The 15,617-nt window shown below is 38.9% G+C and overlaps 3 protein-coding genes across 6 annotated transcripts; 2 read left to right on the top strand and 1 right to left on the bottom strand.

Moving 5' to 3' along the window:
- The first annotated feature begins 1,413 nt into the window (after positions 1-1,413).
- Positions 1,414-7,639, top strand: kri1 (KRI1 homolog). The gene is made up of 19 exons (XM_079456178.1): positions 1,414-1,627; positions 1,988-2,061; positions 2,346-2,451; positions 2,526-2,628; positions 2,732-2,789; positions 2,893-2,942; positions 3,039-3,129; positions 3,272-3,349; positions 3,829-3,932; positions 4,037-4,169; positions 4,250-4,345; positions 4,688-4,858; positions 5,011-5,089; positions 5,166-5,278; positions 5,406-5,577; positions 5,783-5,913; positions 6,252-6,316; positions 6,410-6,505; positions 6,671-7,639. Exons 1-19 carry the CDS (start codon positions 1,552-1,554, stop codon positions 7,149-7,151), a joined length of 2,277 nt encoding a protein of 758 aa, XP_079312304.1. The 5' UTR covers positions 1,414-1,551; the 3' UTR covers positions 7,152-7,639.
- Positions 7,640-7,659: 20 nt separating this feature from the next.
- On the top strand, positions 7,660-11,246 carry spc24 (SPC24 component of NDC80 kinetochore complex). 4 transcript variants are annotated; one of them, XM_079456169.1, is made up of 6 exons: positions 7,660-7,898; positions 8,430-8,625; positions 8,721-8,865; positions 9,101-9,205; positions 9,470-9,546; positions 9,635-11,246. In XM_079456169.1, exons 2-6 carry the CDS (start codon positions 8,451-8,453, stop codon positions 9,739-9,741), a joined length of 609 nt encoding a protein of 202 aa, XP_079312295.1. In that variant the 5' UTR covers positions 7,660-7,898; positions 8,430-8,450; the 3' UTR covers positions 9,742-11,246. The 4 variants fall into 4 exon arrangements, with proteins under 4 accessions (XP_079312295.1, XP_079312296.1, XP_079312297.1 ...); XM_079456170.1 differs by having other exon boundaries at positions 7,892-8,316; XM_079456171.1 differs by having other exon boundaries at positions 7,898-8,043.
- A 280-nt stretch (positions 11,247-11,526) lies between these two features.
- Positions 11,527-14,828, bottom strand: s1pr5a (sphingosine-1-phosphate receptor 5a). Its single transcript, XM_079456168.1, has 2 exons — positions 14,545-14,828; positions 11,527-13,893 (listed from the first exon to the last, which is right to left on the bottom strand). Exon 2 carries the CDS (start codon positions 13,672-13,674, stop codon positions 12,463-12,465), a length of 1,212 nt encoding a protein of 403 aa, XP_079312294.1. The 5' UTR covers positions 13,675-13,893; positions 14,545-14,828; the 3' UTR covers positions 11,527-12,462.
- Positions 14,829-15,617: the final 789 nt, after the last annotated feature.

The raw sequence follows: 15,617 nt of genomic DNA, 5'->3' as shown, positions 1-15,617 counted from the left end.
GTTTTGTCTTTTCCTTTTTTTTAAACAATTCTATCTGTTGCAATATGTTCTGTGGGTTTTCTAATGTTTGGGCACATGAACTAACACGATCCGTTACAGACATCCAGTATTCCCTGAAGTTCCCAAACTCATCGTTCGTTAATGCATTTGTCATGATAAGAGCAGACTGAGGAGAGAAGAGGGACTGAAAAGTGAAATGCCCGGTGATCAAGAATCTGTGAAAATTCAATAAACTATTCAGACCTGCAGTACATGCAAACATGACATTATGATTCTGAATTCTGGATCAGAAATCAGTGCCTATTCAATGCCTAAAGAGAAAAACATCAAAGCCTATACCTGAACATTGAACTTTTCCTTATGTCTGTTGTGTACTTTGGGACTTCGCCATGCCTATATCGAAAAGAAATGATTTACCTTTCTCTGTAACAGTCAGGGCAACATGTGGGAGAAAACAGTAAGGCACCTGGACAGTATGTTAGTTATGTTTTGTTTGTTATGTCACTTGCACATAACCATTCACATTCATGACACCTTTGAAGCAAAGTGACCTGCGGGAAGGTTCATTTAGTGTATATTGAACCCACAGTTAGGTGGCGTGTTTGAGCGCCTCAGCTTTGTTGTTTCAGATCAGCATGTGTCCGATAACATAAAATACAAATAGGCAGACAGCTGTTACAATAATAACTGAACAACTGCAATTATTACAATCACCAAAATTCCCACGGCAGTGTTGTCTCACCATTATGAGATTATGAAATGTTAAACAATTTGTAAAGAATGACTTACATTTCTGTTTATTCTTCACAAACAACTATTGTTTAGTGTTCAGAAGACTTATTATAATGAATATAATGTAAGAGTTAAATACACTACTTTATCATACCTTATGTTTCCTAGAACAGCCTTTGTGCTTTTACAGGTATATACTTTAATGTACGCAAACACAAGATTTTATTTATTGATCTTATTATTGTTATTGTTCACTGTTTATGGCATGTGATGTGTATATATAATGTTTGAAATAAAGTAAAAAATAAAACAATAACATTTTGTTGACTATCAACTGCCCTCTAGTGGTCGGAAAGATGTTTGTGACTTGATCAAATCACGTAACACGTCAAAAGCGCCGATATTTGTGTAAATAGTTAATTTTTTTTGTCTTGTAGCTAACATTTATAATATGATTTTGTAATACCTTTTAATTGATAAATAAAATATCAAATAAAAAGCACAGCCTGCCACGTGAGCGATCCAACCAAAAGCACTTAAATCCAGATATAAATAAGATATTTGTTTATAATAAAAATAAAACGAGATATAAAATAAAGCACGGATTCCAAATCAACCCGTGAAAAACAACCGCTTTAATACACAACTGTATTACTTTGTACTAACGCACGTTTGAAACCCGGAACTCTGATGACGTTGGGGGTCATAGGTCACGTGTCCATGCTGCACGGCGGAACAACACGAGCAGCATGAGGTTTTGAATCGCGAGATGATATTCTGACGATATTCAATAGTTTATAAGTGTAACGTTACACGACAATGGCGGCACTGAGGATCAACAAGAAGTTCGCAGAGAAATATGAGAAATATCGGAAAAAGGAGGAACTGCAGAAACGTGAGTTATGACCGATTCAAACACGATCTTCTCACATCACCCTGTAATATGAATGTTCTGGTGTATTTAATAGCACTAACTGTAGTAGTAAAAGTTCCTTAAACATTTTAATGAGGATTATGTTGGTTTTAATGATCTCTGTGAATCTCCTGTTAAGTTTTATTGGTGGGGTGTTATCCAGCACCATTAAACACTACTGGAATAACACCTAAAACACAACACACAAAGACACTCTGTAGTGTTTTTAATGATAAACTGCTTAAGTTTAATGTTTAAGGTTGTATTATATAAACAAACTAAGCAAAACGGCGTAGTAGTCAGATTACTTCCTGAGATCTTTATGTTTGCTTGATCTTCTAGTGAAGGACCGATTTGGACACCAGGATGAGGAGAATTCATCAGACTCGGATTCTGACACAGATGAGAGTGTAGTGGTAAGATAACATTCACCTGCCTGTCACACATCTCCCGTTATCATCATGTTCTCAAAGGACTAGATTATTTATGATAATCTTAAATCTAACTTTTTTAAATTTTGCCTTGTTGTGCAAGCACTGTCGAGCTTGTGCAGAGGCTGCAGCATTTGCCGGAGGGGAACCGGAATCCCCTGGTTAGGCTCTGAGGTTTTTTTCTCCTCCGATGGAGTTTTGGGTTCCTCGCCGCGCTATATAAATAAAGCTGACTTGACTATATAACTCTCTCATTAACCATTGTGTAGGAGCTGGACCCAAAGCTTGACCGGGATTTCTACAGAACCCTCTCGCTATTGAAGAAAAAGGATCCAAAGATCTATCAGAAAGATGCCACGTTCTATTTGGAGGAATGTATGTAACTTTTGTATCTGATGGTTATCTATGGTACTGTAATAAGATTCTAATGCAAAACCCTCTTTACAAAGCATCAGAATCAGGCAGTGAAGAAAAGCCGTCCACTTCGAAAAAGTCAGAGAAGCCCATGTTCTTGAAGGATTATGAGCGGAAGGTCATACTGGAGAAAGGAGGGTAAGAAATTAGAACGGCGGGTCTTGTAATAATAAGCAGTTAGATTACATTTAGTTTTTGCTTGTTTTGTGTGTGTAACTCAATTTAATGTCATTTATTTAAGAAAATATGATGACGATGAGGATGGCAGCGGTGGAGAGGGTTCCAAACAGATGCAGGAGGTATTTGCTTTAAATCTGTGATGTGATTGGTCAACAAAACAGGACAACAAAATACTTTGTGCTTCACGGCAAACACACGCTACATAATGTGTTTGTGTTGCAGAGAGCTGCATCTCCCACCTACATCCACGAACAGAAGGAGCTAAAGAAGAGGTGACAATTTGAACGATGAATATGGTTCATATATGTCAAGGCTTATGCTTGAACTTTTTAAAGAGTATGTTTTACTTGACTTTTACCATCTGGCAGCTTCCGAAAGTTTCTTCGTGACAGCGACGATGAGGGCAGCGATAAAGACGAAGAGCTGCTGACACGAAGAACCAAAACACAAGTGGAGAAGGTTCTGAGATTAAAATGCTCTCACACGATGCACTTTATTTAAAGATCGTTTGTGTTAAATAAATGTATGAAATAAGACAATGATAATGGCAGACTTCTACTCACAAACCTTCGTATTTGTGCCTCTTTTTCCCCCGTTCAAGGACAAAGATGAGGCAGACTTTGTGGAATGGCTGAAGGGTCAAGCAGAGGTGGAGGAAAAGGAGGAAGTTGTGGACATGGTCAGTGGTTCAACACATCAAAAATAGAAATTATGACATTATTTACTGACCCCAAAGTTGTTTAAAATGTTTATAAATTGATTTATGATGAACACAGAGAAAAGTATTTGCAAAAATGCTTCTAACCAAACAGTTCTTGGACACCATTGACTACCAGTGTGGCAAAATGGCAAACGTGCCCCAGAACTGTTTGCTTTCCTACAAAGAAAGATTTTAAGCAATTTTTCTTATATTTACTATAGTGGCCACGAACTGTTTGGTAATTTTTTGGTAAATAAATGCAAACACATTTGGAACAACTCGAGGGTGAGTAAATGAACTGTCCATTTAAACTATTTGGGACTCTTTTTTTTTTGGTATACAGTCAAGGTAATATTGCCTGAATATTTGACAAAAACAATACTGACCTTGACCAATCAAAATGTATTTAATATTCTGTGCTTCTTTCTGATTGGCTGCTCGTGGGTATATCAATCCAGAAATACTTGCGAGATTACTGGAACAACCCTCAGCTGGATGAGAAAGAGACTTTCCTTCGAGACTACATGCTTAACAAAGGCTACCTGGAGGAAGATGAGGACAGGTTGTTTTTAATATTTCAAATGTAGTTTTTATATACCGAATTCAAGAATCGTATGAGCATGTGATCTCGATCATCCATTTATATGTAATGTGAATGATTTTCAGGATCCCCACCTATAATGAGGTGGTGCAGGAGGATGTGGATGACTCCGAGGGAGAGGGAGAGTTTTTTCTGAAGAAACAGGCGGACTTTGAGAGGCACTACAACTTTCGATTTGAGGAGCCTGACGCTGAAAAGGTGAGAGAGGGAAAACGTGTCAACAAATGCGAGGAAAATCACAGTAATGTTTTATTCGTCAGCGCTCTGCTCCTCTATAGATCAAGACATATCCTCGCAATATTGCCACCTCCGTCCGAAGCAAAGATGACAGTAGGAAGAGGAAAAGAGAAGAGGTGACCGAAAGGAAGAAAAAGGTAAATTAACTCTTTCTCGGTGCTGTTTAACATCAGTTGTGTCATGCCGTCTAAAATCTTGATTTAAAAAAAAGCAATTCATTTTACGGGGAAAACTTGGCTTAGAAAGCTAAGCAGTCCAAAAATAATGTTAGCTTTGGTATACAGTCAAGGTAATATTGCCTGAATATTTGACAAAAACAATACTGACCTTGACCAATCAAAATGTATTTAATATTCTGTGCTTCTTTCTGATTGGCTGCTCGTGGGTATATCAATCCAGAAATACTCTTGACAGTAGGAAGAGGAAAAGAGTAGTTCCTACTGTTTTAAGCTCTTGTTGTTCATGTATGCATCCTGTAGGAGAAGGAACAGAAACAGCAGCAGCTGAAGGAACTAAAGAACCTGAAGCGTGCAGAGATTGTGGAGAAGCTGAAGACACTCCAGGAGCTTACAGGGAATGAGCAGCTGGCATTTGATGAGGTCGATCTGGAGGGAGATTTTAACCCACAGGAGCACGACCAGCTCATGCAGGTGTGTCTGAAGTTAAAAGTATCAAATTAAGAATGGATTTGATTGGCTGTCGATGTTTTAGCGTTCATCGCCTTAAAAACGCTCAAAGATATCATACATCTGTGTTGTTATCGTCAATTGAAATTCTCATCGCTCTCCATTTTCGAATGCAGAAGTTCTTCGACAATGAATACTACAAAGAGGCTGAGGACGAGAAACCACAGTTTGATTATGATGATGACGACGATCAAGGTAAGTCAGATAACATGTTATCGATGAGAAAGTCTCCAAACGTGTTTCTCAAGGTTTGTGGTTTTTTATAATGTAGCTAAATGGAACTGGGACACATGGATGGGAGAAAACAAGGAAGAGTTTGTTGAAGAGGAAACTTATGATGTAGAAGAAAACCATGGGCCCAACTGTGAGGATCCAGATTTTATTGTAAGACCATTTTTATGACCCATTGGACAAATTGTCATAATTCATTAAAACATTGGACTGGTAGTTTATATCACCGAATTGAACTGTTTATAGATGAGTCCAGTCTAACCTGAAGTCTCTCTGACAGATGGATGCTGACTATGACCCCAGTCAACAGCCATCGTCTAAGAAGAAGAGAAAGAAGGAGAGAGAGGAGAGAAAGAAAACGAGCAAAGCTGACGCTCCTCTCATGGGAAAGAAGAGGAAGAAGTCTCATTTCGCGGAGACCCTTTCCAAAAACAAGCCGGTCTTTGATCCAAGTAAGTGTATCGGTTTCTCTATGGTGGTATTGGTACTGAAATTTTATGAAACTCATGACCTCTGTGGAATACAAAAGGAGCCACCATATACAGTACATCCAAAACAACACAGTGTTCATGTTTTGTGGGTCATTTAGCAGAATGAACCTTTTTAGGCTATACCTTTATTTCGTTATTTTAATCACTTACATCATTGTGTTTCCAGTGGAGAAGACCTTTGAGCAGTATTTGGATGAGTACTATAAACTGGATTATGAGGACATCATTGATGATCTGCCATGCAGGTTTCGCTACAGAGAGGTCGTGCCCAATGATTTCGGCCTCACCACCAATGAGGTCAGAAACTATGAGCAACTTTTTAAATAAATAGTTTTTATGATGTGGGAAGTTTTGTGTATGCATATGGATGGAGACGTCAACACTGTGCTGATGAGCAGCGATTGTGTCTGACCTGGTATTGCCGTTTCTTCGGGAACAGCTCTGACCAGGGCCTGAGGACAGTAATCTTCTCTCTGAGCAGATCTGTATGCTATTTAAAAATATTCGACTAATGTCAAACTATGTTATGCACTTGTTCCTGAGCTTTGTGATTTTGGAAAAATGATGACTATACATTGCCTGTTTGTAGCCACATAGCAACCCACATAGTTTCTCATCCAAATCTCTTTCCGTAGATCCTGAGTGCAGAAGAAAGAGAGCTAAACAGCTGGTGCTCACTGAGAAAGACTTGCATGTATAGGTAATAAATGACTTATTTCCATGTTTGTGCTGGACATTAAATGAAAAAAAAATTATCTATAAGCTTAAGTTTAATTTTGTCCATGTTGTTCAGGGCAGAGACGGAGGAACTCCGTGAGGTGAAGAACTTTCAGATCAAAGCAAGGAATGCCAAAAAGAAAGAGCAAGTGTTTAAGTCACTATACAACAAGTGAGTGGTGCCTTACACATCGCATTGACATCGCCTGGTGTGATCAACAAAATTCTATTTTTCAGTGATAAAATATGTTTTTATTGGTCCGAACCAGCTGGGACATTTAGATCATTATTTCTGTGGCCCACTATTTCAGATGCTTTTTTTGTTTTTACAAAACAGGGACACCGGTGAGGAGAAGACGGGGGGCAAAGTGAAGGTTGGTAAGAAGAGGTCTGAGGAGAAGAAGAATCTCGGAGAGGACAAACTTGAAAGTTCTACGCAAGATGATGTTGACCAAGCACAAGCCCAAAACATTAAAGACGTTGCTGCCATGAATGAAGAAGAAGAGGAGGAGGAGGATGAATTCCTAGTACCTAAGAAGAAGAAGAAGAAGAATGTGAAAGTGGAAAAATCTCCTACAGCGCAGCACGAGGACGTGCCAACTCAAAAGACTGAAAAACCTCAATTGCCCATAAAGAAAAACAGACGCCCCGGTGGACGCCTAATTTCTAGGTCCTTCATGATGAAGATGGGTGGCAAAGAGTTCAGCAGACAGAGACTCCAAGCTTATGGGCTGAATCCAAAGAGGCTTCACTTTAGAGAGCTGTACAGACAGAAGAGAATAGATCGAGAAAAAAAGGAGATAAAGAGCAAACGGTGATGCTGAAATGACCAGCATTTTCTCTCATCAGTACAATATCAGTTGTTTTTTTCATATTGAACATTTGGTCATGAGGGACCAGTTATCATGGGGGGATTGTTTACGTACCCCTTGACAAAGTTTTAACAAGTTTTAGTTCAGCAAACTTTTGTTTTAAGTGTTTGTGGTTCAGAATTAACTGTTTATCCTATTACAAGAAAAGGAGTTGTTAAAATAAAAACGACACGTCTGTTCTCTCGATGTAGTGTCACATTTATCCAATAAAAATGTGTTCCTGTTGGGAAATCATTACAATTGAACATTTTTACAGATTGATTTATTGTTAAAAACATCTGTTTAATAAAGTATTTAAAAGCCTTTGCGTTTGAAGGTGACCATTGGTCACCATACGAAGAACACGCATATCAAAGAGCATCCTCAGCATAAATAAAATCAACTCTTGTACTACACGTAGAACATAAACCGTTCGTTCCCTGCCTTCACAATGCATCCGTGCCCTTTCCAATATGGCGGCGGAGTATCTACGCAAGGTGTCACGCATGTTGCCTGATCGTAAGTTCGAGTCGATTTAAAACAACGTTAAACAAACAAAAGCGTACAATTTATTTCATATAGCACGTGTAATAAAAACACATTTGCTCAAAATGCGGCAGTACTAGAGCTCATTAATGATTTTTGTTCAGGCGCAGTTCGGAAAGCGCGCCAACAACAGCCAGTTTGAAATCGTGCAGACAGCGGCTGTGTCCGGTGAGCGTGTTTACATTCATATATATCACTATAAACCACAACATTGTACAGATTATTGTATATTTGTTATAAAGCATGTTTTAAAGCATAATGCGAGCTGACTAAGAGAGAATGTGCGTTTTTGTGCACTGTTTTCCATTATCGGGTGATTCTTTAGGCATCTTTGGTTTACTGTTCTATATGTTGTTTGCGCAACCTGATTATGTTTATTTAGGAAAGTTATTAAAATAGTTACAAAGCCATCGAGAATTGTTTGTGTTCGTATTGGACACGCTGTCCATTACATATTTTAAGAAGTGTCATTGCTTTTATGAAAAAGGAAGCGATCAACCTACAATCTTACAGTCATCTTGACTTTTAGATGTTATAAATGTTTTTTTTACTTGTGAAATACTGCAGATAGTTTTAGTTAGTTATGGTAAGTCCGAATCAGATATCAATTGTCGCTTAAAATGTAAAGATATAGTTGAAAATGGTCAATGCATCACTTCCTAGTGTTCACCTTCTTCTTCTGTATTTATTTATGTTCAGACATCATTGGAAACTGCAGTCATGTCACAGAACGATGCCTTGCATGACGATGACCTTGAGAAATCAGGTGAGGCCGTGATCGAGTTTATCAAGAGCAGTAAAGCAGAGAGCGTCCTGCGAGGAGCACGAGGGAAGCTGCAGGAGTTCTTCGACCATCACATCAAGACCAAGAAGACCACAACCGACATCTTAAATGGTATTGTTTCAATTTGGTTCAGTTAAACGCTGTCGTACGGCATTTATAGTGTTACCTTGCGAACGTCATGGTTCTATGTTAACCTCTCTTTGAAGATCTTGTGCATGCGGAGGAGGTGGTCGGCCAAAAGCTGCTAGATTTAGAAGGACAGAAGACCCAGATGATGCTGCAGATTGAGAAAATCGAACAGGAAGTGCAGCGAAACCTATCCAAAAGTCAGATACTGGACTCGGAGCAGGAGTATCCTTCTATACTGTCTGGCAATACTATCGGCACTATATACACTATATGGTAACAATACTGTAGGTGTCAGGTGATTGCTCATTTCTTTTGCAACAGACCATGTTTTTCCACGCTGTTCTTTAACCAAAGCCTGTCCGGGATTGACATTGCATTAGCAGTTTTGTTATTTATAAGTCATTTTCTTGTAGCGTTCGGTTGTTCTCTGTGGTTTTTCCCTTGACTCAGACGGCAGGTTTCTACAAAGAGAGCTTGAAAGACTTCGAGATGCTGAGCAGGAGATTCAGACCCTGCAACAGGAAGTGGACGAGGACACAACAGAAGTCATTCCTTCAGCCATGTAAGGATTCGTTTTGGTGTTTGCTTTGTGAAAGTACATGCTCTAATGACCTTACATTAACTTATCACGTGACCCTATGTAATCACGCATTGGGTGGTGTTTTGATGTGGTTTTGTGAAGGTCAGGGTTTGTTACCCAGTGGCTTAGATGCAATGTATTGTACAATTATTCCAACTAAGTTGCTTTGGTGCTTTAATATTTCCAGCATTTGATTAGCTAATTAATGTTATTTAATTGTTTTTTTCTGCTGCTCTTGTGATTCAGATATGTTGCTCAGCTCTACTTTAAAGTGACCAAAATAAAGCTGGAGGTGGACACAGAGCCACATATACTGCGAGGAGGTAATCTTATCACATATAGATGCCGAAGATGAACTGAGTGGCTTTAGGTTCCGTCACTGATAAGAAATCTTTTTTTATCTGTTAACAGTTCACTATGGTGGGGATGTGGCGGCCCCTATCAACATAGATACATCCACCCGTTCCCCCTGCGAGGTCAGCGATGAGATGTGGAGCCTGGTTAATACTGAGTGGTAGTCCCGGTACACACTAAACGATCACTATTCCTCTTAAAGTTTTTCTTTTCCAGTTTGTTCGTTTTATGTATATATACATGTCTGTAGATAATTTTAAGTCTATTAATAAATTTGACCCAGTTTTGGTTGTCATACCACAAGGTGTCACTATACATTCATATAAGTTCTTTCCACAGACTCCTCCGGGCAGCTTTTTGTAAACGTTTTAAATTGATCTATTTGATTTAAGGCTCTAGTTTCCACAGCTGAATAATATTCGGATGAATTTTAAATGTGAAATTACAGATATTACTGTACAGGCTTGGTGGACACATTATTCTTAAATTTTAATAATTTATTCAAAATAATCCCGTGTACAAAATACAATAGGAAACAATTCTTTCCATATCCCATATTGGTTTTGGTTGAATTTTGCAATAAAGCATGTGACCAGAGAGCTCTTTTTGTTTCGCTCTTGTTATGAAAAGATATTTTTCAATTTGAACTTTTTCTTTCATTTGTTTTGTTCTTTGTGCTAAAGTACTTTTGTTTTACATTTTTGCTGGCTGGCATGAACAGCAATTTTAATCACTTATAGATCATATTGAATCAGTACGCAGTCTGTGATTCACTGCTGTAAACTGTAAAAATGAATCTTTAATATGAATCAAATAAAAATCAGTATGTGATGCGTTTTTAAAGTGAAATGGGAGATTATTCATGAAGATATCAATTCGAATAATGTTCATTAAAATATTTTTTTTTGCCAAAAGTAAAAATGCCTTTAGAAATGTATAACCAATTATATGTCAGAAGGCATGATTTAACAGATTATCTGAGATGGTAATGTTTTATAATTGAGTATTCATTTAATATTGCAGGTTTTTCCCCTTTACTAAATTTGACATTTAAATATATAATTTGCGTTGATGAGGGCATTTTTACTAGCCGTGTGATCCCACTGTGTTTGCGTGAGCACATCAACCTTTACTTGTAACTCTATAAATGAGTCAGATGGTGCCCTCGATTCTGAGGTGCAGACAGATGTTTCAGTTTTGATAAACATCCGGACTGGCACGAGCTTCGGACCTTTTTTTTTCGACAGGTTTTTTTTGCAAACACCGAGCAGTGAGACAATTTGCCGTGTGGCCCATGCCCTGTGAAAAGAATGAAACCACATTGCTCGTGTAGTTTATGGCTGGTTAACATGTGGTGTGGGTGTGACTGAAGCAACTGGAAATCAGCTCATTTAGCGAGCTTCTTATTTTTATAGCTTTGCATTCAAAGCAGTTTGATTTCTGCATTTGTGGTCTTATCGCTAACCACAAATTGTCAGATGCCTTCTGTTGAGCATGTTGATTGAAATGGTTTCTGTTTACATACATAAGTACCTTTGTTTAGGGACACTTATTCATCCCCTACTAGTTTTTCCACGTTTTAGAGAGATAGTCAGCTCAACACCAATGTAACTTTGGGAGTAATGATGTGCCTAAAAAATTGAAAATAAATAAAAACTTGATTATATGTACTGGAGTTAGCATCTTTTATATAGTCACCCTTTTTTCAAAATTGTGTCTTCAGCATTTTATCAAACGGTTAGTTTCCTTCTTTTTCAATCTCATATTGGCTGAGTTTTGTTCAAGCCTTGCATTTCAATCACACTTTTTAAATAAAATATGTTGTCATAATTATATTTTGGCCTTCAAAAATCAAACGATTTTAGGACTATGAGGAACATTTCAGTCAAGTGATCATAAACATATTCAGTATCAAAACAATTTTGGTGGCACAAATAAATAGTCATTTTGCAACACAAACAGGCTTTGATAATATAAACAATAATTTTTTTACAAACTGAAAACATTCAAGAACATCTTTTAATTATCATTAATGCACATATAAACATGTTAAAGGACTCATAATTTAGGATCAACAAAATATATTTAAACAATAATGCATTTTTTTTAAGCTACAAAAACAAAACTTTTATCAGTGCTATTCTTATCACTGAAGACAGCTTAATGATATCAATCCATACAAAACTTTGTAACCATATTTATATAATATACAATGTTTATATAGCCTGTGCTACTTTTTTAAATGACATGTTTGGATACAGGGAGATGTAAACTCCAGCCTGTGTTATTAAACCATGAAAAGGATCACTTTCCTTGGTTTTATTTGTTGTGTGTATGTATTCCATCCATGCTAAATTGATTGTCTGGAGAGATTGGCCCTACATTTTCTTTGCAGCTTTTTATACTTACAAGTCTCTGAATGTTTACAAATGACCTGTTTTGCAAACCGACAGGAATAGCTTACAAATCATACGAGCATCTTTTTAAAGAATCTTTACAACGTGTCTGTGCACATGTCTGGACTTCACTCAGTTCAGCTGTAAAACAGTTTTCACTGCATGCTGTTTGAAATGCTATTTTAAAAAGTGAATATAGCCTTTGTTCTGCTACTTTGACCCTCAGACAATACGTTTTAAACACTGGTACTTATCACAGTTAGAAAAATCCATTTGTCTGGTCTACCGCATACTCAGGCAGTCTCGTGATTAGCTTAATGCGTGTGTAGGAAGCCAATATATGTGACCGACTCAAAGGTTCCACTTCTTGCTCGAGAAATGTTTTTGTTTAGTCTCTGACTTCAGACTTAATTCCTTTTCAGTTTCATAAATAATCAGAAGACAAACTGGATCCGGAGAAGTTGAACTGCGCCCAAGCGTCTTTCTCCTTTAACTCTTATACACCCTAGGATAGATAGCTTTGATAGTGGTGGGTGAAAAGTTCCCAGACGAGACCGTCGTCTCCAGCCCTTCCAGCCTATGAGACGGCAGCTCAGCCCTACTCGTGCTACAATCCAAGAAAGGCATGCCGAACTTCTTCACCTGTCCATCTTTGGTCAGGAGACAGTAGCTGCACACGAGTCTCAATATGGCCCTTCTCATGTCTTTGCTAGTTAGGGTATAAATGATAGGGTTCAGAAGAGAGTTGATCATGGCGATACCCAAGAAGTAATCCGCCTTGAAAAGCACCTCGCAGCTCTGAGCAGGACAGCTGAAGTCCAGCATAAGGAGCACGAAGAGAGGAAGCCAGCACGCGATGAAGACGCCAAGAACGATGGTGACCGTCTTCAACAGAGCCAAGTACTTCTTGGATTTCTTCGCCAGACCTTTGCGTTGCGGGCCGCAGCCCAGCCGCTGGGTGTTGGACTTCACTATGCGGAAGATGCGTACATAGAGCACCACGATGGCCAGCAGCACCAGGGTGAACACGGTAATGCAGAAGAGGATGAAGCTCTTGGCGTAAAGAGGCAACACGGTGGAGCACGTCTCTAGGTTTCCTATGCAGTTCCAGCCCATGACGGGAAGGACGCCCAAGAGCACGGACAGGACCCAGCTCGCGCCGATCAGACCGAACATTCGGCCACGCTTGGCACCTTGGTAAGGCTTCATTCGTACCATCGTCACGTGGCGCTCGATGGCGATGGCGAGAAGGCTGATGACAGAAGCTGCGAGGGTTATGAAAACGCCACCTTCCCTGAGAAACCACAGGACTGGAGTCATTGTGAGAGTGTTTGCCCCCGATGTCACTATGTTTACCATGTAGGTGAAACCTGCTAACAAGTCCGACAGCGTCAAGTTACCCAGCAAGTAGTACATGGGCATGTGGAATTTTTTGTTTTTCCAAATCGCCACCAGAACCACAGCGTTTTCCACCACTATGAGCAGACAGATGATGAGAAACGTGATGGCTTCGGGTTTTAGCCCGTCACGATACTTGTTTTCTTTCAGCTTTCCGGTGAAGTTGTAATGGGCCACGATGACGGCGTTGCTTTGATACTCCCGGAACATCCTGAGCAGGTAGCCTGGAGAAGGGGTCATCGGGACATTGGGGGTTAACGTTGGTTCCACCGCAGCACTTGCAGAATACGAAGCTTCCATCATAGGACTTATCCTTCTTTAAAAACTAGTTTTCTTGAGGATCTCCGTTAAATGTGTAGTCCTTGTCATGTTCTACTAGCGCCGTTGAAATTGAACATAGTACTTGTATTTCCTTGAAAATGCTGTCGGTTGGATTTGTGATGAAAAATGCACTTCTTTCCTTCTTGATGCTCAAATCACAGCTGTGCTATATGTGCAAAGGCCACCAGAGGGAACTGGGAGCTGTAGAAAGGAACAGTTTAGTTACCATCGTTTTCACCATAAGCAATATCAATATATTGTAAAATGCAATGTAGCATCTTAAAGAAAAAAACGCCCAGAAAATAACAGGTTTGACTATTGTTCATCTGAAAAATGATAAACCATTTTTGAGAACAACCCACATAAAAAATGCAGTACTATACTTTATCAGCTTGTTTATTGTTAGTATAAATTGTTTTATACTATTCTGTAGTATTCTCTAGTAAATGGATTAAATGTAGGAACCTACTGTAGTAATACTAAACTAAAGTAAACATGCTTTTCGATGTGGTAGAATACTTGCAGTAGAAATATGTATATTTTTTCATACTACATATGTTAAAGTTATAGACTTTTCTTAAAGGAAGCCGTTTTAAAGATCGTTTTGCACAATATTCATTCATTTCACTGAAAAGCAATAAGCTTGTGTTAATATGGAACGAATATTCGCTCATTTTAATATGATGAGAGGACTCAAACGAAGAAATAATACGTTTTGAGAGAAAGTGGGAGTCCGGCTATTAGAATTAGTCAAAGGAAAATCCCGGTCAGATCTTACTACTTTATCAACCTCATTTCGTTAAACGTTTAAATACCACTGCTTGCATGACGAACAAAACATCCACAACTTACTTAATATGAATGTAGAGAACTGCCTCGGTCGTTTTATTTCAGATTTGATCAAAGAAAACGTAAAGTAAATCCAGCTGGACGCTTCGGATCCCGTCGGCGAATAAAGGAACGAATTCACCGAGGAAAAGATCTCAAAGGTTTAACTTCGATTCACTTCCTTATCTGTAGCGAAATTAAACATTGCGTAGATAAACCACCTTGCCTTTATGGTTGAAAGCATTGCATGAGGAATGAGAAATCCTTGCGTGCTCCAGTCCGTCTCCTCCAGATCCCTCAAACCGACTGATGAGAGACTGAACCTCGGATCTTGTCTTGAAGTGGGCTGGTCTTGGCATTCGACTTCTGCCTGTGTTTGTGGCTGCTGAGGCAGCACTTATGGATAAATTGCTTCTGCTTGAAGGTATAACGTGCAACACACACACATGCATGCATGCATTCTATATCATTATACTAGAATAGAAAGTACATTATTTGTCACACAAAGCGTGACATTTCGTATTGCTTTATGGAATACCAAAGTATTTCCAAGAGTTTACAATGTAGTATGGATATATATACGGATATGATGGCATGCGGGGTATTTGTACAGGTATGTCTTTCAATATATGGAAATGGTGCATGAAAGTGCATGTGTTGACATGTTAGGCATGTGTGCATGTTAAGTTGTGATTCATTCATATTTTAGATATGAAAGTGTTTAAAACAGCCTTTTAATTTGATTCAGATGATCGTTCTCAAACCCACGAATCTCGATAGTGATACAGGATGTTTATCAAAATGTTTCTGTCAAAAAAGCGAATAGGGCATGAGCGACTGGTCTTGGTGTGACATCGGACTTGCATAAGGCGATGGAGAATTTGACTAAGCCGGATTCTGCTTTATTAAACAGGAAGCTCTGTCATTGTACCTCGAGGCGAGCGGGATTTCCTTGAGAAACGCATATGAGGTCATACATGGGACGTGCCGGACAAAGCACTCTCTCCATAGGAACATGCTGTCCCCTTCGTCTGAACATGGAATAATACAGGCACTACTTGACAGGGTCGTCCAAGCGACATAACCGCTTGGAGAAT

The sequence above is a fragment of the Barbatula barbatula genome, assembly GCF_947034865.1.
Source record: "Barbatula barbatula genome assembly, chromosome: 5".
Lineage (NCBI taxonomy): Eukaryota > Metazoa > Chordata > Actinopteri > Cypriniformes > Nemacheilidae > Barbatula > Barbatula barbatula.
Note: the sequence above shows the minus strand (reverse complement) of the source record. Positions and strands in the feature narration are given on the sequence as shown.